General features: G+C 40.5%; 1 protein-coding gene across 21 annotated transcripts in view; it reads left to right on the forward strand.

Annotated features, from left to right (window-relative positions):
• Positions 1-13,435, forward strand: part of SMAD2 (SMAD family member 2) — a 93,237-nt gene extending 79,802 nt beyond the window's left edge. For 16 of the 21 annotated variants that reach the window (XM_070050203.2, XM_070050199.2, XM_051851972.3 and 13 more), the window contains 5 exons: positions 4,482-4,535; positions 6,257-6,469; positions 8,776-8,913; positions 9,099-9,243; positions 12,723-13,435. In XM_070050203.2, coding sequence (XP_069906304.1) covers positions 4,482-4,535; positions 6,257-6,469; positions 8,776-8,913; positions 9,099-9,243; positions 12,723-12,846 — 674 coding nt within the window. In that variant the 3' untranslated portion in view covers positions 12,847-13,435. The remainder of the gene's footprint in view (positions 1-4,481; positions 4,536-6,256; positions 6,470-8,775; positions 8,914-9,098; positions 9,244-12,722) is intronic. The other 5 variants (XM_089305140.1, XM_089305144.1, XM_089305142.1 and 2 more) reach the window with 1 other exon arrangement.
• Positions 13,436-22,698: the final 9,263 nt, after the last annotated feature.

Raw genomic sequence — 22,698 nt, forward strand, 5'->3', positions numbered from 1 at the left:
TCTGGCTAGTTTCCAAAGACAGGGAGTTGGGAAGAATGGGTGTTTTTGAGATATTGCTGAGTCAAGCAAGTTAACAGTCATCCTTTCATAGTTGTGTGTGTTTGTGTATGTATGTATTGAGCTCCTAAAATATACTCTCAACAAGTTTCCTATATGCCTTACAATTGTTGTATGTTAGATCTCTAGACTTTTTCTATGTATCTGCAACTTTTTATGCCCTTTAAGATACATCTCTAAATTTCCTTTCTCCTTTGTATTCATTGTTTTATTTTTTTCTGTGTATTTGAATTTTTTACATTCATTGCATTCACATAAATGATACCATGCAATATTTTGTCTTTATTTAGTGTAATATCTTCCAGTTTCCTCCATGTTGTTATACATAGTAGCATCTGTATTTTTAAGACTGAATGATGTTCTGTTATGCATATATACTGTAGTTCCTTTATCTGTTCATTTGTCAACATTTAGATTCTTTCTTTGCTCTTGTGAATAAAAACAGCATGAGAAAATGAGCATGTCATGCGCAAGGGAATCTACCTTAGACTATCAGTAGATTTCTCAGCAGAGACCTTCCGGGCTGGGAGGGAGTGGTTTGATACATTCAAAATGCTGAAAGGAAAACCCAAAAATACTCTATCCAGCAAAACTCGCCTTCAGAAATGCAAGAGAAAAACTTTCCCAGACCGCCAAAAATCTAAGAGAGTTTATCTCCGTAAGACCTGCCTTCAGATGTTCAAAGGAGTTGTTCAAACAGAAACAAAACAATGCTAATTACTAAACTGAAAACCCACAAAGGATAAAATTCACTGATAAAGGTGGATCTATAGTCAAATTTAGAATAACATAGTTAGGTATGTAACTCACATGTCTGTAGTATGAAGGTGGAAAGGTGAAACATAACTATAATTAGGACACACAACGTAAAAAGATGCAAGTCATGACATCAGAAGCAGTATGTGGAACAGAGTAGTCTTTGAATAAAGTTTTTTTTTAATGAAAACATACTTTATATACGCCTCGCTGTACCCATCAAGCAAAAAATGATTGTACATATACAACAGATAAAAAGAAGTCAAAGCAAATTAAAACTGCAATGAGATGCTTCTATACACCTGTTAGAATGGCAAAATCCAAATCACTGAGAACCCCAAATGCTGATAAGGATGGGGAGCAGTAGTTCTGATTCATTACTAGTGGGTTTGTGAAATGGGACAACCACTTGGAAGAGTTTGATGGTTTCTTAACAAAAGTTAACCATATTCTTAGGTTATGATCTAGCAGTTTTGCCCCTTGTATTTACCCAGATGAATCAAAACTAGATGAATCTGCACAAAAACCAACACATAAATGTTTATAGCATGTTTATTCATAATTGCTCAAACTTGAATCCATCACGATATCTATCAGAGGTGAATGGACAAACTCTGGTACATTCAGATGGTGGAATATTGAGTGCATGAATTATTGAGTGCATGAATTATCAAGGCATGAACAGGCATGAAAATGGAAGAAGCAATTCTGAAAAGATTACATAAGCTGTCTGATTCCGACTCTAGAACATTCTGCAAGAAACAAAACTGAAGGACAGTTAAGATGACCAGTGATAGGGGTTATAGAAATGGGAGGGATTACTAGGTTGAGGACAAGGCATTTTTAGGGCAGTTCCTGTATGTGTTGTAGGTGGTAGATACATATTGTCATACGTTTGTCAAAACCAGTAAAACACACAACACCAATAATGAGCCCTAATGTAAGCTGTGGACTTTTTGGGTGCTAATGGTATGTCGATGCTGGATTATTGATTGTAGCAAATGTACATTGTGATATGAGGGTGTTCCTGTGGATAGGGTAGGGGGAAGGGAAGGGTAGATGAAAGCTCTTTGAGCTTACTATTCAATTTTTCTTTGAACCTAAAACCACTTTAACATCTATTTGTTTAAAAAAAAAGTTTTTAGAACAGATCCAAAAGCTGTTGGAAATATTTGCAAATGACTGACAAGTCGGAAGAACTGACTTCTATTTAAAATTTTGTAGACAGAAAAGGAAAAAAAAATAACAGTAGTTAATAGAAAAATGGAAACAAGAACATGAGTGTACTATATACAACAAAAAAAGCATTGCTCCCTTTAAACCCGTCAGATTGGCTGATGTCAGCATGTAGTGACATGATGTGAAGAAACACCAGCTCATAAACTCTTGGTGAGACTGAACATTTTGAGAGGACTCTCTGGTACTGAGTAAAATTTCCTTTTTATTGAACAATTCCTTTATGAAAAATATGTCCTGTAAATATATATGAACCTGTATGCAAGAATATATTTACAAAGATTTCTGTAGCTGTTTTAGCTGCAGTAGCAGACAGTTGATTGAAAGTAGCTGAAACAGGACAATTATCACGTCTAACAACTGAGTGCTTCTAGTGGGCCAGACTTGAGTAGTTGCATTTGCCTCAAAGTTCATATTAACTAACAAGCTTAATTTTGTAATTTTATAATGAGCCTGCCTTTCTGTAATCTGTAAATTAATTTTTGTCACATTTGCCTGGACTCCTGTTAGTCTAAGTGATTCTGCTGGTCCCTTTTGATAAGTATTGAATGGAGAAGTAAGTCTTTAATAGATATGAGTAATTGGACAGTTTCTTCCATTTCTGGTAGTGACTTTTGTTTACTTACATCTGCTTCAGGAAACAGCAGTGAATTTTTCTTCATTGTTCTAAATATATTTTGGCCTTTCTTGTACCTGTTGTGACTTGCCAACAGATTTTTCAGAGTGAGGGACAAAAAAAGAACATAACTCAATTGTGTTATGGAAGACTTTTGTCTTCTAAAAAAATAATCCTCATCTGTTCTCTCTCTCGGATTCACCTGCTTATCCAGGAGCTGCTGTTTCACCTTTCGCCTGCTATTTTCCGCCCTGGTTATCGTGGTGTGTGGTGAGAGGGAGCGCAGCTTAGGCTCACCTCTTACTCTGCATCTGTGCCTGGGGGTACCTTTAAAGCTTTGGGTCATCCTCTTTTAGATAACTTCCCCTAAATGTGTAGTGAATGAGGACCAGAAACAAAATGTATCTCATGTTTGTAATTATGATTATTTAACATTTTGTGAAAACTGTCTTTTAAATATAGTTGCATAGAATTGAGCCAAGTAGTCTATCGGTGTTTGTTTTTTCCTCTTTTTCCATTGTGTGTGTTTGTTCATCTTCCTAGTTTGTGTATTTCTCCCCCTCCCTCACCTCACCTTATTTTCTTGATTAGATTTAACCTATATAAGGAGAGATCAATTTTATAGGAAAATAAAATTCTCAACAAATCACTTGAATAGAAGAAACAGAATGTCTTGGAGTAAATGCTAGGAAATTATTGACTGATTATGCTGGTACTATACTCTTTAAACCGTTCCAGAGCATAAAGACAGACATTAAGCTTCCAGATTGTTCGGACCTTGTTCACAGAGTCTTACACACAGTACTTGTGTAAATCTGCGGACTAGTGTTGCTTGATACTAGCCATGAACAAAAATCTTAAGTAATGTTTTTTTCTTCTTAGTCTTAAGGCCAGTATCATGCTTACTGAGAAAATACTTGAAATGTTGTCTTTCAGCCAGAAGGAACCATCACCACCACTTTTATCAACATGTGACAAACCCCAAAATGATTCACAAATTAAGTCATGTAACATTTGTTTTTAATGAATTGAGTTGCAAAACTGATGACCAAATACAAGCATCCATCCATGAAAGGACTAATATCCTTAATCCTAAAAGAGCCTTTACAAGTCAGTAAGGACAGTGTGATCAACAGCACAATACAGAAATGAGCAGAACAGACTCATCACAGAAGGAAGCAAAATGTCATTTTTAAGAGAAATGCAAATTAAGACACAACACCTCTTACCAAGGGCATCCCTCTCCATTTGTGTTGTTACTGAGTGGTAATTCTGCCAGATATCTATCAGAATTACAAAATGCACAAATCTGATCTCACAGTTTCCCTGATAAGACTGTCCTTCAATGTGATTGGAAGTATGCAAAATGTGCAAGATGAATTGTTCCCATCTTGGGTTTTGAAGCAGTAGATTGAAATAGCCTGACTGTCCATCAATATGGGTTCATAGTATGATGCCACACAGCTGGCTGATAGGTGTAGATGGTGAATAGGAAACACAGCAACATGAGCGATCTCTGATAGAGGCACATTACGAGTATGTGTGCTTACGGTGTTGCTGGAGCATACATAAGCACTTCCAACGTTAGATGGCTTTGGAAAGAGGAGCTGGGTGGCTAGAAGCCAGACTGTTTATAATCTTTTGTACCTTTTATGTATAGGAGCTCTCCAGATTAAAGCAGCAGTATGTTTTGAATTCTTGGCATTTAAGTTGTGTATTATTGGTGATAATTACAACCAGTATAGCCAGTTGTATTAAGTAATATAGAAGTTCTAGAAATACTTGAGCATTAAAGAATTGAATCCTTTTGTTTTAGGCTCTCCAGCAGAACTGTCTCCTACTACTCTTTCCCCTGTTAATCACAGCTTGGGTAAGTTGCAAATAGCTTTTCCCCTGCCATTCATACACTGTATCACCTGCATAAAACTATTTTCTAAGCAAGAAAGGAGTACCAAGGAATGATCAGGTAATCATGCAAATAGTTTAAATTAGTGCTTTTAATTTTTTAAAAATGAATCTATTTGAGAGACAGAGAAAGAAAGCTGCAGTTGGCTGTTTGACTATCTTAATGCTTATAATGGCTGGAGCTTGGCCAAATCAAAATTGAGATCTAGGAACTGAAGCCAAGTCTCCCACATGGTGGCAGGGACCCAGTTACCTAAGCCATCATTGCTGTCTCACAGGGTCCCCATTAATAGGAAGCCAGAGCAGGAACCCCAGCTGTAATTATACCCAGACACTGTGATGTGGGACATGGCCATCTTAACCAACGGCTTAACTGCTAGGCCACACACCTGTCCCTACATTAGTGCTTTTTTAAAATAGAGATTACTAGGGGCCAGTGTTGTGGCATGGCGGATCAAGCTGCCATCTGCTATGTTGGCATCCCATATGAGTGCTGGTTCATGTCCCGGCTGCTCTGCTTCCAGTCCAGTTACCTTCTTATGGCCTGGGAAAAGCCAATGGAAGATGGCCCAAGTGTTTGGGCTCTTACACCCCTGTGGGAGACTTGGATGAAGCTCCTGGCTTCTGCATGGTTCAAACCTGCCTGGTGCAACCACTTGGGGAATGAACCAGCAGGTGGTAGACCTCGCTCTAACTCTGACTTACAAATAAATTAATAAATACTTTAAAAGACAAAATAGATATTATTGTGTCTCAGTATCACTAAAGTCTCTATTGGTACATATGAATGTAATAAATGATCTTTATATTCATTGAAATTATACTTTATTCATCAAAAATTTTATAGCCTATTATATGTATCTATGGGTTTGTTTTACAGTATATCTTATCAGTTACTACTATAAGAGGTATATATAAATATATGTATATACATATAAAATATGTATGTGTTTTAGAGCTGTATACACATATATGTGTGTATATACTTATGTGTTCCTGTGATTTATTTTACGTGCTCTTTTATATTTATAGTTTCCCTTCAGTTTCTAGCCATTCAAAGTTCTTCAAAGTTGTCAGGGTTTTTTTTCTTCCATAATATTATTATTTATAGTCAAGAGTACCAAGGTTCAGCACATGTGCTCCCACTTTTCTGATGAAATGAGTACTCTTGAGCCCTTGTTCTATTGATACTTGCATACTCTTTGTGTTTTAGTACTTTTTGGTTCTAATTTGGTAACTCACTGAGAGTCTCATGTTAAAATAGAGAACTGTCAAAAAATATCTCACGTTTTTTGTCTTCCTTTAAGACAATGTTTCTTCTTGTGACTTCCAACTCATTAATCTTTGCTCCAGCTTTATTCTAGTAGATTTACCTTTATTATGCTTTTTAGAAATGCGCTAAGTACAACAAGTTCCAGAGTTGGGCTCTGGTAGTTTTGTATTTGAGTAAGAACTAAGCTGAAACTACTGGTAAAACGAATAATCCAACATAATGTGACGTTGTGAGATGAGGGAGATTTGAAAATTGGAAAATCTGGTAGGAGCTGTGGAAACGGATACACATGTTACTTCGGTCTCTTAGGTGTTGCCAGTGTGTGCTGGCACAGGGCATGTGAGATGATGAGATTCCATCTCTTTATGACTTGAATTGTTCACATACTTTTTTTTATGCTTCATTTCTCCTAGATTTGCAGCCAGTTACTTATTCAGAACCGGCCTTTTGGTGTTCAATAGCATATTATGAATTGAACCAGAGGGTTGGAGAGACCTTCCATGCCTCACAGCCTTCCCTCACAGTAGATGGCTTTACAGATCCATCAAACTCAGAGAGGTTCTGCTTAGGGTTACTGTCCAATGTGAACCGAAACGCCACAGTAGAAATGACAAGAAGACATATAGGTATGTTTTATGTTCCTTGTGCAAAGAACTTACGTATAAGAACCCAGTCCTCTGGCAGTTCAGCTGCTGTCATGGTTAAGTACACAGGCTTTCTTTGATTCTTCAGTCTGCAAACTCTTGCCTTCAAATTATTATTTGGCACCCTTGACACTGAAAAGTTCTTCAGTAATGTGTGTTACAATAACATAAGTTTGTTAAGTCTTTGCCATCATAAAATGAGTGTGTTCAGATAGTAGGGTTAATTGTTATAAATCATGAGGTCCTCTTCCTCAGTTTGTTTATATCCCCTGTTGTATTTTTTTCTTCCTTCTGTGAGCTCATATATTAAATGATTTTAAAAATCTTAGGCTGAATATTTAAAGCAAGAGCTATCATTTAATATAATTCAGGGGGGTCTCAAAGTGTGGTCCCAGATCTGGTAATCCCAGAAACACTTGCAAGTTTCTGAGGTCAGAACTATTACGATGGTACCATTTTTTACTCTCATTCTTTCATAAGTACACACTGGAGTATTTCAAAGGCTACATGGCATATGGATTTGCAAGATCTACCAAATGTAGATCTGATAGGAAAATCCAGCTATGTTCTGACAGACCTAAGAGATGTGCAAAAATGTGAAGCATTGTCACTCTTCTCACTATTTTTTTCTTTTGGATAATATGGTTGTTTTCTGTAAACATTAATGGTGATATGATTGATTTATTTTTAATTGAACTTGTGCGTTTTTTTAAGTCTGTTTTAATATCTGACGTCTAAGTTTCCATAAATGTGATCCATACAAACAGAAGCTCTTTGGAGTCCTCAATATTTTTTCTAGCAGTGAATCAAATAAGTTTGAAAGCCTTTAATAATTGAATGTCATTCTTATCTTCAAAGTAACTTAACCAAACTTTGCTTCTGTTTTCCTAGAATTAGCTCTCATCTCCCATGAGAAATACTGCTGATAGCCAGAGTGATTTTGGTCCTGCAAAATGATAGTGATTAGGAGATCTGTTAACTGTCTCCACGTGGAAGTTCTCAAATCTTGCTTGGTGTATAAATGTGGATAATCTCGTTAACGTACCCAGATGTGCTTGTAGCTCAGAAAGGCTTCTGAATATCTGTCTACCCCTACATTTACCAGAATAATTGTGGGGGTTTTCTGTGTATTTGTATTTTAATTGGGGTTCCGCATAAAAATTTAACAGAAACTTTATTCACTTCTCTCTATAAAATTTTGGGTTGCTGTATTTATCAGATCATTTTTTGTACTTCAAATTTCTAGTGTATTAAGTAGTTTTGATCAGAGAATACTGCCTGAAAAATCTACTTTTTTTTTCAACTTAATCTTTTACTAATGGGCAAGCACCTGATTGTTTTACAAATATCCCATAATCTTAATAAGTTACCAGTTTCTGCATCTACCAAATCTGGCTTATTGATTGTTTTACCTGTTTTCTTTTACTGCACAACAAAGATAATCCTCCTCCAGTGATTTGCTTCCTTAATGCCACCTGCAGAGTCCCTTCCCAGCAGCACCTGGCTGGATTGAGTAACAGAGAAGGCGCACGTGTGCCAGGGCTGACTCTTAGGGACACTTCAGGATCTGCCTCCGACAGTTCTGTTTTACAAATTCTTATTTCTGATTTGTGTGTGTGTGTGTGTCTTTGATCTGTCAGATGCTGAACGAGCTGTTAGAACTGTCTGCTAGGATAAGTTTTCCCTTAACTAATTCCGTTTATGTTAAGAGAGATTTTGGTTGCCACCATGATACATAGTTTCAAAAAAGGTGAATGATGCTTAAACTCTTGAAATCTTTTTTATTACCTTCTTAATCTTAGTGGATCTTTAAGGAAAAACTATTTTAATGAAGATATCTTTGTCAAAGCATTAGCTAATTCCTTAAATTAACTTTCTTATTTTAAAATAATATATACTTTGTGTGAAAATATTTTACTATCCATGTCCTTTTCTTGTTTAAATGCTTTTGATAAGCATATGTGCAGGGTTTTCAAGAAGGTCGTGGCAAATGTGTGCTATCAAAGGTATGCATGGATTTCAAAAAGGTTTTTGCACCGAAGTAAACTTATCTTTTAATTCCATTTTTTTCCATGAGGTTTTTGGAGTACCCTCATGTTGCTTTTAAAACTTAGTAAAATTATAGTTAAAAAACTATAAAAATATACAGTGATATATTTCGACGTTAGACTTCAGAAAAGCATAGCTGTGAAATAGCTCACACCATTTTAGAATGTCTCCACGAAGACTCTTCTAAAGTCACACTGAAACAGTGTTATAAAACTAATCCCATATGTATTTTGTTTTAGGAAGAGGAGTGCGCTTATATTACATAGGTGGGGAAGTTTTTGCTGAGTGCCTAAGTGATAGTGCAATCTTTGTGCAGAGCCCCAATTGTAATCAGAGATACGGCTGGCACCCTGCAACAGTGTGTAAAATTCCACCAGGTATGATTCAACAATGTCAATAAACCTGTCACATCAATTCGCTTCGTTTTTCTAGTTGCTAATGTTAGGAATCAGGCAATGATTTGCATGCTTGTATTCTAAAACCTCTAGCTATTTTAAAATTACTTTCTAATAATGATACTATTTTTTACACAGTTTCTTTTATTTTTTCCCCTCAATCATAGGCTGTAATCTCAAGATCTTCAACAACCAGGAATTTGCTGCTCTTCTGGCTCAGTCTGTTAATCAGGGTTTTGAAGCCGTCTATCAGCTAACTAGAATGTGCACCATAAGAATGAGTTTTGTGAAAGGCTGGGGAGCAGAATACCGGTATGAAATCCATGTTCAGTTTTTAAGTTTCCACTGTGTAATTCTTTTCTTATTCCATTGTTCGCATCTTTTGGAGTTCCCATGTGTCTGTTTTCATATTGGTAATAGAGTCAGCCGATCTTTATGTAAAATAATGAAAGAAAGGTGGAGGTCTGTAGAATCAAAACTGTTGCAAATTACTGTGCTGGCATTATAGGAAATCTGATTAACACGGACACACATTTTAACATAATGCAGGTTGCTGAATACCATAAAAGGAGTATATTGCAAGGCTATGTCAGCTCATGGAAAGAGAAGCGTTGGCAGTTAGAACTTGAGGATGGCTGCCTGGGAAAGATGGCACACGGTCTCAGTCCAGGTTCTGTAAGATGCAGTGGTCACAGACAGGGTGGGTGAGATAGGAAATTATAATCCTGACAATTCAATAGCAGTTTGGTTTGGCAGAAAGCATATAGAGAAAAATAAGGCTGGACAAATAAGTTGAGGCCAAATACAATAGTCCTCTTTCATCTACAGTTTCAGTTCCTGTGATCAGCCAAGTTCTGAAAATATTAAATGGAAAATTCCTGAAATAAGCTTTAAGTAAATTATTATATTCTTATAATTGTTCTATTTTTATGTCATTATTCATCTTTTACTATGCCTAATTTATAAATGATAGGTACTAAGTATGTATGTATGGGTAAAATCTTTTTTTTTTTTTTTTTTTTTTTTTTTGACAGGCAGAGTGGACAGTGAGAGAGAGAGACAGAGAGAAAGGTCTTCCTTTGCCGTTGGTTCACCCTCCAATGGCCGCCGCGGCCGGCGCACCGCGCTGATCCGATGGCAGGAGCCAGGAGCCAGGTGCTTTTCCTGGTCTCCCATGGGGTGCAGGGCCCAAGCACCTGGGCCATCCTCCACTGCACTCCCTGGCCACAGCAGAGGGCTGGCCTGGAAGAGGGGCAACCGGGACAGAATCCGGCGCCCCGACCGGGACTAGAACCCGGTGTGCCGGCGCCGCTAGGCGGAGGATTAGCCTAGTGAGCCGCGGCGCCGGCCTGGGTAAAATCTTAATAGTGTGTATAGGGTTAGGTGTTATCCATGGTTTTGGTCATCCACTGGATAAAACATATCCTCCAAAGAAAATGGGGGTTGCTCTTTGAGGTTCAGATCAGGGGACTGTTATTCAGGAGTAGAAGGGTACTTGTTGTGATGCCAGCCACTGTACTGTATATCCGGATAAGAATGACGCTTTATGTTGTTAATCCTTTGTTTAAATGATTAAAATCGGTGCAGTTGCACTCTTTGTGATTTACAAATTGTTTGGAAATTTGTTTAGAAAATTTTGATAATTTGCCCCAGGACTTATCGTAAGTGGTTGAGATGGGATTGGAAGACAGTTCTGCTTGACTCTTAACCTCTTCTCTAAGGAGAGGATTAACAGTTACATAATTGGGTCTCACAAAACTCAGTTTTAATTTGTCATCAATGTGTACAATATTATTGCCAAATTAGGTGAGAGGTTGGATTCCACATCAAAGAGTGGGAAGAGTTCTCTCTTAGCACATTGAAGGATAGAACTTAAGACACTGTCTTTCGGCAGCTTGTCCAAGTATTGCTTACTCTGTGCATGCCTGCTTAAGAAATACTCATATCATATAGTAGTTGTATTCCTGTTTTGTTTAGTTCCTTCAACATTTATTTGGTTTGATTTGGACTTGGTTACCTGTTTTTGAACAAGTTACGAAGCATCTGACTTTTGTCATTTATTTATTTGAAGGGGTTACAGAGAGAGAGAGATTTTCCCTGCATTGATTCACTCCCCAAGTGAGCACAGCTGCAGGGCTGAGTCAGGCCAAAGCCAGGAGCCTGCTGCTCCATCCTGGGCTCCCACTCTGGCAGGAGCCCGAGTGCTTGGGCCATTCTCTGCTGCTCTTCCTAGGTCATTAGCAGGAAGCTAGATGGGAAGTCGAGCAACCAGGGCACAAACCAGTGCCCACATGGTAAGCTAGTGTCACAGGCAGTGGCTCTGCTGTTATGCCGCAGTGTCAGCCTTGAGGCATCTGCCTTGTGAAATGGCCAGATTTGAAGTCTGTTGGTTGAACAGTTTTATAAAAACAAAGTATGTTAAAGATTTATATCCTACAGTGAAGGCTTATCATTCTTATGCTGGGTTGTTTGGAGAATAACTAATTTTGTTACTTTACTGTAGTTCTTTTGTTTGATCATTATCCTTTTGATATGTAGTATCTGAATGCCTGTTTTCATTTGGAGTTGAGTTGACCTAAATTGACAGTAAAACTAGATTGAGGTGGTACTATCTGATAATAGTTTTTTAGGTCAGACTTTGTTTTCTTCAAAACATCAAAATAATGCCGAGTTTAGTAGGAATTTAATGGGGTTAGGGAGAGTGTGTGTCGATAGGTGGTCTGCTAAGAAGAGTTCTAATTGTGGAGAGAGATGCTGTCATCTTTCCTTCACATTCTTAATCAGAGATAAATTGAAATCTATGATTATAGAAGCAGCAATATAGAATAGGTTTTTGATGGGTGTTTGGAGTCAGGTACCTCCAGTTTTAGATAATCAAGTAGTTCCCTGTAATGTGTACAAATCGAACCTGTGTGCTTTACTGTGGGTGGGCACCAGGAGCTTTTGTTTTCGATGGTGCCGGAGTGGAGTTCCTCAGAGACCTAATGGTTAGATTTCTACAATGATTTTTCAGTTTGTTGCCAGCTTAGTTGTTAGCATAACATTTAGGAAATACAGTGAACAGGGAATTTAGATGTCTGAAGAATTCCTATTTAATGTTTATTTTTATTTGAAAGGCAGAGGGAGATTTCCATCTACTGATTCACTCCCCAAATGTCCACAACAGCTAAGACTGGACTAAGCCAAAGCTGGGATCCAGGGACTCCGTCCTGGTCTCCTGCATGGATAGCAGGAGCCCAAGTACTTGGGCCATCATTTGTTGCCTCCCAGGTACATTATCAGGAAGTTGGATTGGAAGCCCTGTGGCAGGACTCTGTCCCAGGGTACTCCAGGGATGCAGGCGTCCCAAGCGGCTGCTTAACTCACTGTGCCACAGTGCTCACCCCCAAAATTCATTAGAAGTACCTTGCTTGACTTTGAGGATCAACAGGGTTCAAAATAATGAGATTTCCAAAGTTAATTACTAATTAATTATTATTCCCATATTAGGGTGCTTGAGTTCAATTTCTGACTTTTGCTCCTAACTTCAGCTTCCTGCTAATGCAGACCCTGGGAGGCAGTAGTGGGAAGGCTCAAGTAATTGAGTGCCCACATGGGACACCTGGATTGCATTCCCAGCTCATGGCACCTTGGCACCACCTGGCCTTGGCAGAGCCCCAGCTGTAAATGAAAGAAAAAGAAACTAGATTTTAGTATATGCAGCCTTCTAATTTCTCAATTCTTAGCGTATATGCCTAAACCTATTCATGTTGTTTTAATTTGTAATTATTTTCTTGTATTCATTTAAACAGAAGGCAGACAGTCACAAGTACTCCTTGCTGGATTGAACTTCATCTGAATGGACCTCTACAGTGGTTGGACAAAGTATTAACTCAGATGGGATCCCCGTCAGTGCGCTGCTCAAGCATGTCGTAAAGCTTCAGCACCAGTCAAGTCCATCGACAGACTCCGTGTAACAGCTCTTCTATCATAGTATTCGTGTATGGTCCCCGTGGACTGTTTACTGTCCAGAAATTCAAGAGAGAAAACAGCACTTGAGGTCTCATCAATTAAAGCACCTTGTGGAATCTGTTTCCTATATTTGAATATTAGATGGGAAAATTAGTGTCTAGAAATACCCTCCCATAAAGGAGGAAGAGAAGATTTTAAAGACTTAATGCTGTCTTGTTGGGCATAAAACTGCGTGTCCCAAAGGTTTATTAATAACAGTAGTAGTAATGTGTACAGGTAATGTATCATGATCCAGTATCACAGTATTGTGCTGTTTATACACATTTTTAATTTGCATAAATGAGGTGTGTGTGTGCTGCTTCTTGATCTAGGCAAGCCTTTATAAAGTTACAGTACCTAATCTGTTATTCCCATTTCTCCGTTATTTTTGTGTGTCTTTTTTAATATATAATATATATCAAGATTTTCAAATTATCATTTAGAAGCAGATTTTCCTTGTAGAAAAACTAATTTTTCTGCCTTTTACCAAAAATAAACTCTTGGGGGAAGAAAAGTGGATTAATTTTTGAAATCCTTGACCTTAATGTGTTCAGTGGGCTTAAATACTCATTCTTTTTGTGTTTGTTTGTTTACTGCTAAGTTTCATTATAAGGAAACCATACTGAAACTCTTTCCAAGCCTCTTATCTCCATTACCACTTTGTTCTTATACCAAAACAGTGTAGCATGACATCATTGCCAGTAGTACTGCACTGACAGAGCCAGCACCAGTTGATTCTGGAGTACAGTGTAAGTGTCTATGGATGAAGTCCCGTTGCCTTACAACCTAATTGCACCAGATAATAATTGACTTGTATAACTTAGTAGTTTATGGATTTATCCCTTCATTTCATTAAAAAAATGCACAAGTAGCAGTATAATTATTTTCAGGGATATGCTAGAATTACTTCCTCAGATTTATCCTAATTTTTAAAAAATTCTGATCATAAGTATAAATAGCCTTTTTGAAAAGGTGTTTTAAAGTAATCCAACACAGGCCTTCTGCTCTTTTGAGTAGTTTCATTGGATTTAGTTTACCAGATTGTATTGTGAAATGGACCTTTTGTAAATGTAATTGCTTCTGTGAAATGCCTAGGAAAGCAATGCTGAGGCGTGGTTAGCAGATAAGGACCAACAAGTATGTTCTGTTCAGTTTATAAATCAAATGTTATTTTATATGTTAGGAATGCAGAATTTTAGACGGTGAGGGAGAATCTGTTTAACAAGATTTTCAGCTTAAAATTAGGTGCAGTCTGAGCTGTTGCTCTGGGTATGTGGTTGGCCATCTTCCGTGTCTGCCGGGAGAGGAGCGTGCAGAGGTGGCAGTGGCCCCTCCTGCAGCCACCTGGTGACTCACTGCCATGCAAACATTTCTCTCGTCTTGGAAGAAATGGAAGATAGCCAGTCCTGAGCCCCTTTTCATAAATTTCCGTAGTTTCGAAGATATCTTTGGCACTTATTCTTTGAAACCATATTCACCTTTATCTGTGTACAGGCATCGTTTTTGATACCTTCAGCATTTGGTGGTTTTCTGTTGGATACTCTCCCATTTTCCTATACTTATGTATGTATATGTTCATGTACATTTGGATTAGGAATGTTTTATTCGTTCAACAAGTATTTATGGTTCACCTGTTATATGCCAGGAGCTTTCTTAGATTTGGGGTGAGGGTGAACAAGACAGGTAGTGGTCCCGGCCTTTCTTGATAGCAGTTACTCAAACCCTTACTCAGCCTATGAAGGAGGTAAGCAGATTGCTGTGCTGGAGACTAACAGATGGGTTGCTTCCAGTGGGCCGTCTGGGGAGGCCTCTGGAAGGAAGTGATGCTTGACCAGCCCCTGACTTAGAGGGCGTGAGATGAGCCAGGGGAATACGCATTGCTGCTGACGAGAACAGCGTGCCTCTCGGAGGCTGGTTCTTGGGCACTGATGCTCTGTGCAGAATGAACTGCGCTAATCCAGACCTGAAGACCGGCACAGTTTATATGACATTGAAGGGGCCTTATGTTGTGGTAGACTGCTTGGTGTCATTCTCACTAACATCTCTTCTCCCTGAAACTCTGATGTGCACATTTCTCATGTGCGCCAGGTCAGTACCACTTCCTTGCACGTGTCCCCCCCATTCTGCTGCTTGCTTCTAGACTTCCTGCTCCCTGCTGCCCATCTTGTGATTGGTCAGTGTCCCAGAGGTCATCACTGTCGAGCCCGCTGGAGATAACCAGTGGAGCCCTCTGCCCCTCTTTGAAAGCCTTTATTTACTTGAGAACTTTAGTGATGGGGGACAGAGTTGGGGTCAGAGAACAACTTTGGAAGTGGTAGAAGGTTCTGGCAGTTACCTGATAGACAGGTTAATTGAAGCAGTGCCCCCTCTGGCATTTCCGTAGTGGAGAACATCTCCATAACTCTGGGGGGGTTTTCTGTGCAGTAGGAAACCGACACTTGACTCTTCGGAAGCGCCTGTTGTATCGAGCCGATATACCTACCTGTTAAGCGCCTGACTTCATCATGGGGATTACATTTTTGTGAATCTGTTTCACTATCTTACTTGCTTTTCAAATGGGATTCTCTTTTGCTTTATATTTTTGCCTACTGTTGCCTAAAACTCTGGTAGATTTATTTTTCCTTTTCAGGGGTGATTTTTATTCTAGGTGATAAGAGTCCCCTCTCTTGAATTGTAATCATTGTTTAAATTAGCAACAGTATTCACAATTTATCCTTCATTGTACTAACAGTGTATTTTCATGACTGACAACAAAGCAGCCAGGCTGCTACCACAGTTCTAGGATGAGTGCTAGTCTTCCCGGGGGGTTTCGAGACAGCTGTGGGGCTGGCTGAGGGGGCTAGAGCCTGCGGGAGTTCCCCAGTGACTTTGGTTTGACCTGTAGCAGCTTGGGTTTTATACACAGGATTTTTTTGGGGGAGGGCAAAAATGTCATTGCTTAAAAGGAAAAGTTAGAATAGTCTTTGTAAGCGCAGGTTGAGCTTAGAGAATCTGAATTTGGGCCACCCTTTTGGTACTGCTGGCTGTGATGTGTTCACCTGCTTCAGAGCAGTCTAGACTGTTTGAACCACATCATCCTCCTGATTACACGTGGTGCTTTCGTTTGGCTGCTAGACGTGTGCTGGTGCGATAGATGTGGAGTAGTAGAAGGTAACACCGCCATGGTCCTGGCTCACAGATCAGGACCTGTCACCTTGCCAGGAGCAAATCGGCCTGGTTTTTCTCGCTGACTGAGTATTCTTCCTCTGCAGTCCCTCCTGTGTTCCGAGTCTGTATTTACAGGTAGTGTACCATCTCTTTATATTTTCTGCCTTCAGCCACATCCAGTGGTGTCTGATCTGCATTATACATCATCATGTTTTCCTCCTTTGTTAAAATTATTTTAGTGTTGCTTTATTTGTGTCTTTTTTGTCAGTTTCACCAAGACTAAGATTTTGATGGTGACAATCAGTCTGGTCTCTTCTAGGTGGATAAATTAAAAGAGAATATATACCCAGTTAGTTTCTCTGCCTCTTCCAAAAGCTTTTCATGTGTATCTTTGAGATATCTTTATTTTAATTACTAATACTTAGAGCACTGGTTCAGTATTGGGTATTCTTGGTCTCAGGGTTGATGAGTTGGTGGTGGGGTACACAGTAACACGGGACAATCTTAAGATCAGTCTTTGTGTACAATCTTTGCTTCGAGATTCCCAGTTTACCGTCACATTCCAGCCCCACCCCAGTAAGTGTCCTTTAAGAATAACTGAGCAATCTGTGGACATGAACAATGAAAGACTTTCCTCCTCCCCGTGTCTACAGCATTGATGCTTGAATTATTGCCTGCTTACTTTTCTCCGTATGTTTTAGTAACTCCTTAATATTCAGCAACTGAGTTTTATTCTTCCTTCCTTTCTCCTGATAACAAATATCCAAGGACCGGCGCCGTGGCTCACTTGGTTAATTCTCCACTTGCGGCACCGGCATCCCATATGGGTGCCAGTTCTAGTCCCGGTTACTCCTCTTCCAGTCCAGCTCTCTGCTGTGGCACAGGAAGGCAGTGGAGGATGGCCCAAGTCCTTGGGCCCCTGCACACGCATAGGAGACCAGGATGAAGCACCTGGCTCCTGGCTTCGGATTGGCGTAGCTCCAGCCATAGTGGCCATTTCTGGGGTGAGGCAACGGAAGGAAGACCTTTGTCTGTCTGTCTGTCTCTCTCTCTCTCACTGTCTAACTCTATCTGTCAAATAAAAAAAAAAAAAATCCAAGTGGCAGCAACTGGTGTCCCTGTCAACTGTGTTTTATCTGCATATAGCAGAATGATTCTGCCCTTGGGATTTTACTGTTAACCAAAAAGGAAGGTGCTTTCCATGCCCAGAGTTCAGTTTTTTCATCATGAAGTAGTAGTCGTCCGATTGGTCAGCCCCTTAAATCTTCACATGGTTCAGATGTTCCATGTAGTTGCACATCTGGCAGATACCCTAAATGGCCAGCTTCTGGTTTACGATTGTCAGTGTCTCTGGCATTGCAGCCGGTGTTTTCCTTACGATACTAGCCCACCTTCCATCTTGGGGCACACTACGTGATTGTGTTTGGTACTATCAGGATAATGATGACAGTATGTAGTTCCCAGAGGCACAAAGATTCCTGCTGTTGAATTCCTTTTATATCTTAGCTTTCAAGTTTTTGTGAATATTTTTTCTCTATAGACTTACCTTTGTGTGTATGTGAGGATTGAGGGGCAGATTATCTCTTGGAGTAGAATTCCTGTGCTGTGAACCTCACCACCAGGAAATAGTCCCATGGTAGCCTTTATGGAAAGAACTTGTTTCATGGATTCTCGTAATTTCTTCAGCTGTTTTTGTTCTGCATATTATAGCTGACTTTAAATATGGCAGAACTGCTTCTACCTTTTTAGTATGAAGTGTTGTTTATGATCTGCATATACATTTATATATGTACGTACACTCATAGAAGCACCAAGTTGAAGTCATTTCAGCAGTGTTAAACGCTTCTGTTGTTTGAATCTCAGGTGTCAGTAAAAAGTTCTTCATTTGCTTGCCGACACTGTCCTGCCATTGACAGACCAGCAGAGTAATTTGGCTTTTATTCTGCCAGAGTCCTAATTTGGCAGTTGAGTTAGTATTGCATTCTTAAGCAGCTTGACAAGTGAGAATCCTAAGTGGAGTTTACAACAGCCAATAAAGCACTGCCGTGGACTCCCACTGAGTTACACATGCCGTGGTTATCTGGAATGTGATGGCCTAAAATTCACTTTCCTCTTTATTTGATGATATACCTAGGTGGTTTCCTCCTTACAACCTCTTCCCTCCAGTGTGGTAGTGTTGCCTAATACTGGGAAGTACCACCTCAAGTTCTGTATCTAATGATAGCCCTTAAGTGGTTCAGGCCACTTGCTCAATGCAAATGGGTTTTCCAAGGCCTGTGGCCATCCCTGACCCACAGGGTGTCTAGCCTGAATTTGGGCTAACTTCAGTGTCACTTGGTTTGTTGCCATGGGAACATAATGGGCCCCCAAGGCCACCGTTGCTTAAGGTGCAAGGGCCTCTTAGAAGTAGACTGTCCCTCCGGATGGGGAGGAAGAGGAGTTGTTAATTCCACTAAGAAAACAGATTTTTCTTCAAAAGATTTTTTTTAAAAATGGCATTGTGCTACCCTCCTAAAAAAAGAAAAAAGAGCTCTTGGGTTTCTCCAGAATTTACCGTGTGCTCTTTTAGGTGAGGGGAGAGGGATTTACTTCCTGTTTGTAGTTAAAAATCATAATTTATTGAACAATGAAATCCATATATGGTGACTTAAGAACAAAAGTGAGATCTTAAAATTACTTAACTATGTATTTTGCATCTCACTGTTCTTTCTCCCTGTGTCTTTAAAGTTTTTGGCTATTTTACAGTGTTAGTCACTAGGTAACTTGCCATATTCCTAGTTCTATATTAAGTTCTACCCTTTACAATGCTGTAGCATAAAGTTGGGTTTCAACATTTGTAGAAATAGAAGTCTTAAAGTCTCTGTTCTCCCGGTGAGATTTTTCTTCTTCTCAGTAAGTCGCTAAGAAAATGTCTCTGCCACTCTCATTAATAACATTCTTGGGTTGTTCAAACTGGAAAAAATTTGGTGAGAAAGAGTGAGGATCCTTTTCTGGTGAGCGTACGTCCCTGCTTCCAGAATGTCATCTTCTGTCGGTTATGTAACTGATACACAGCATACATGGCTCAGTTTAATGGGGAGGAATGATTATTACATGTAGCAAGAGGTAGCGTGCATGAATTACGACCTTTTATTAAAAAAATCCTGCCAAAATGCAGAGCCCACATACATCATTTCTGCAGCTGCTTATGCTGCAGGCTTCATTTTTGTTTCTGTGGTGCTGACTGGAATGCATACGCATTGCGTCTTTTTAGGAGTGATAGTGAACCTGAGAGACTGTTCATTTTACACAAGCGGGTTAAGTCAAGAAAAACTAGAGGTAAAGATGAAAGCGGTTCTTTAGTTGTTGAACCAGACCACAACACTGCAGGCAAAATTCAGATGTTCAGATCTGAGAATATTCTTTCCCAAGGGCAGAGCTGCTCGCCGAGCGCGGTGCACAGTGGCGCAATCCTGGTCCTTCGTAACCGGGGAGCTGTCTCCAGCTGGCAGCCCTCCTTTAGTATATGAAGCAAGAATGTGGGGAATAGCTGGCATAGAATGCTCTCACCTAAAAAAAGAATGTGAAAAGACATGCAAAACCGGATTATTCACTTAGCTCTGAGAACCTCAAGAAGATAACAGTAAAATGCCAAATAACTGGACAAAGCCAGAAGAAGCCTTAAAAGGTTTATCTTCGAGTGATTTCTGCACACTGCTCACTAAATGGCCAAGTTTCTACCAACTACTCTTAAAGTTAATACCTTTAAATTAGAGATCTGTGTTATAACTAGCTGCTGAACAGGCTTGGAGGAGGTAGCCGTTAGTAACCTAAGCATGTCTTGGGGGCCAGTGCCCTTAAAGCTTACCTTACACTCTTTTGTTTGTTTTTAAAGGGTAGAACTGGGAGGGCTGAGCTCACAACAGCAGTGAGAGGTGCGACTGGGATTCTTCATTTTTTTCTTTTAAGATTTTATTTATTTAAGAGGGAGAATTACAGTGGAGAGAGAGCGCTTCCATCCACTGGTTCACTCCCCAAATGGCTGCCACAGCCAGAGCTGAGCCGATCCAAAGCCAGGAACCAGTTTCTTCCGAGTTTCCCACATGGGTGCAGGGGCCAAAGCATTTGGGCCATCTTCTACTGCTTTCCCAGGCCACAGCAGAGAGCAGGATCGAGAGAAGCTGGGACTAGAACCAGCGCCTGTATGGGATGTCGGCGTGACAGGTGGAGGATTAACCTGCTTCACAGCGCTGGCCCCTTGCCTTACACTTTTGAAATATGTTGTCTTTTCTTAGGTGATACAAAGGAAGGAGCCAGTGGTGTTAGGCTGACTAGCTGCCCTGGTGCCGGGCCTGAGGGGGTTCCCTGCTTGCAGGAGTTTCAGTGCTAAACACAGGCCTGTCCCTGGCACCCCAAGTAGAGTTGATCTCCTTAGATGGACATGGTCATGGCCGCTGTTTAGCTGCCCTATGGCTGTCTTGGCTTCCGTTAGTTTCTTGGATCCATGTCCTCCCATCACTCATTGCTGTGAGTTTATGACCGATCCTAGCTTAAGGCACCAGCACAGCATTGAGAGTAAAGGGCACCAGCAGAAGTCACTGGTGCTCCACTACGAAGAGAAGAGGTAACGAGGTTAAGTTTTCCAGCACCTGGGTATGCATCCTGTCCCTATAGGGTTAAATCTCACTTTTTTCACAGTTAAGGAAAACTGAGTGTGGTTGTGGATTTCTTCTCTTGCAAGGGAAACTATGACTTCTGATGCTCTGGCCTCCACTGCATTTTCCAGTCTGCCCTGCTCAAGAAGCCAGGATGTGGTCTTCTGTTTGTTCTTGGTGAATGTGAGTTGCAGGGAGTGAGCAGGCAGTGGCGAGTCCTGACGCAGAGGGAGCAGGGACTGTCAGATCTGCAGCCTCCGTCCTCCTGAGGTGTGTCCCAGGCAGGACGGCAGGCGCGTGAGGCGAGCTCTTGGTCACGCGGCAGTAACGGGGCAGGCGCTGTGCTGGCTGCAGACTCTGTCCTCGCCTCCCTCTGCTTGTCCTTCGTGGCCGCATCTGCGCTGCAGTGGAGAGGGTAACTGTGCTCCTTGGAAGCCCTCAGCCGATGCTTGTCCGCAGTAAGCTGTGCTTCCTTTGTATCATTGAGCGGGGAGCTGAGCCTTTATGGCAGCTGGTGCTCAAGTGAAAATTGTGAAATACTGATTTCCTTCCTCCACCCACACCAAATATTTTAGTCTATTTAAAGTACCAAAAAAAAATTTTTTTTTCATTCTGCTTAAGAAAGCATTGCTTCAGTGTCCTGTGACTCTGGTCAGTTTGGGTGTACTTTGTGTGCACATGTGTGTGCTTTCTCCTTTTACTCTGTATGCTCTCTGCTTCCGTACTGTCACCAGTGAAAGGTGGCCAGTTTCCCCAGCATTAAAGGAAGAGCCATTGGAGTTGTTGACCTCGTTGTGGGACTGCTTTTTAATGATGTTCCTTGACATATTTAAACTGATGCTTTTTAAGTCATCTGGGAAAAGAAAACACGTGATGTGTGTACTCCACATACAGAAGTGATCTGAACAGTGCACTTCGTGTTTTATACTTGAAGTTATACAAAAAGACCGCTCCCCCCGCACCCCGGGCAGACAGACAGGCACTGTTTAGTATCATCCCCTCCCCCCACCCCTGGTGGTGTTAGGCAGTTTAGCTTATCTCACAGCTTGCGTAGGCCAGGTTAGTGATCTAAACCAAGATCTGTGCTGGAAACAAAAATCAGAAGGTGGAGTTCAAGTTTACTCTAGAAATGCACTTTTAGCATGAAAGGAAATACCACTTGGTTTTTAAAAGGCCTATTGAAAATGGCCCAAGTCCCTGGGCCCTTACACTCATGTGGGAGACCCAGAAGAAGCTCCTGGTTTCAGATCTGCACAGTTCTGGCTGTTGTAGCCATTTGGGGAGTGAGCTAGCAGATGGAAGACCTTTCTATAACTCTGCCTTTCAAATAACTATTTTTAACAAAAGACATCATCATAGTTTTATCATCCTGAAATTTTTTTAATCAGGAGATAACTGGAACAGGTTTACTACTAATGTACTATAACACACAGCTATAAACAATCTGAAAGGAACCTTCCAACATTGAACCACAACTTCCCTTGAGCTAACAGGGAATTGGAGTCTCTTTATTTATTTATTTTTTAAATTTATTTAAAAATATTTGAAAGGTGGAGTTACAAAGAGGCAGAGAGAAAGAGAGGTCTTCCATCTGCTGGTTTACTCCCCAAATGGCCACAATGGCTGGAGTGGGCCGACCTGAAGCCAGGAGCCCGGAGCTGCTTTTAAGTCTCACATGTGGGTGCAGGAGCCCAAGGACTTGGGCCATCTTCTGCTTTCCCAGGCCACAGCAGAGAGCTGGATCAGAAGTGGAGCAGCCAGGAACCGAATCTGTGTCAATATGGGATGCCGGCACTGCAGGCGGCTGCTCTACTCACTGCCGCAGCTCCAGCCCCTGGAGTCCTTGGCGTCATCTGGGAACACTTCCTGCTGATTAGGCTGCCATACATAGGGACACTGGGTATCTGTGCAGGTTTTTATAATGGCCGCAATGTCCGTAACTCCAATGCTTATCAAGTGGCTAAAGAGAAAAGGACAGATAAAAGGCTACTTTTGG

This window comes from Oryctolagus cuniculus, chromosome 10 (genome assembly GCF_051225735.1).
Source record: "Oryctolagus cuniculus isolate XC-2025 breed Fujian yellow rabbit chromosome 10, ASM5122573v1, whole genome shotgun sequence".
Taxonomy (NCBI): domain Eukaryota; kingdom Metazoa; phylum Chordata; class Mammalia; order Lagomorpha; family Leporidae; genus Oryctolagus; species Oryctolagus cuniculus.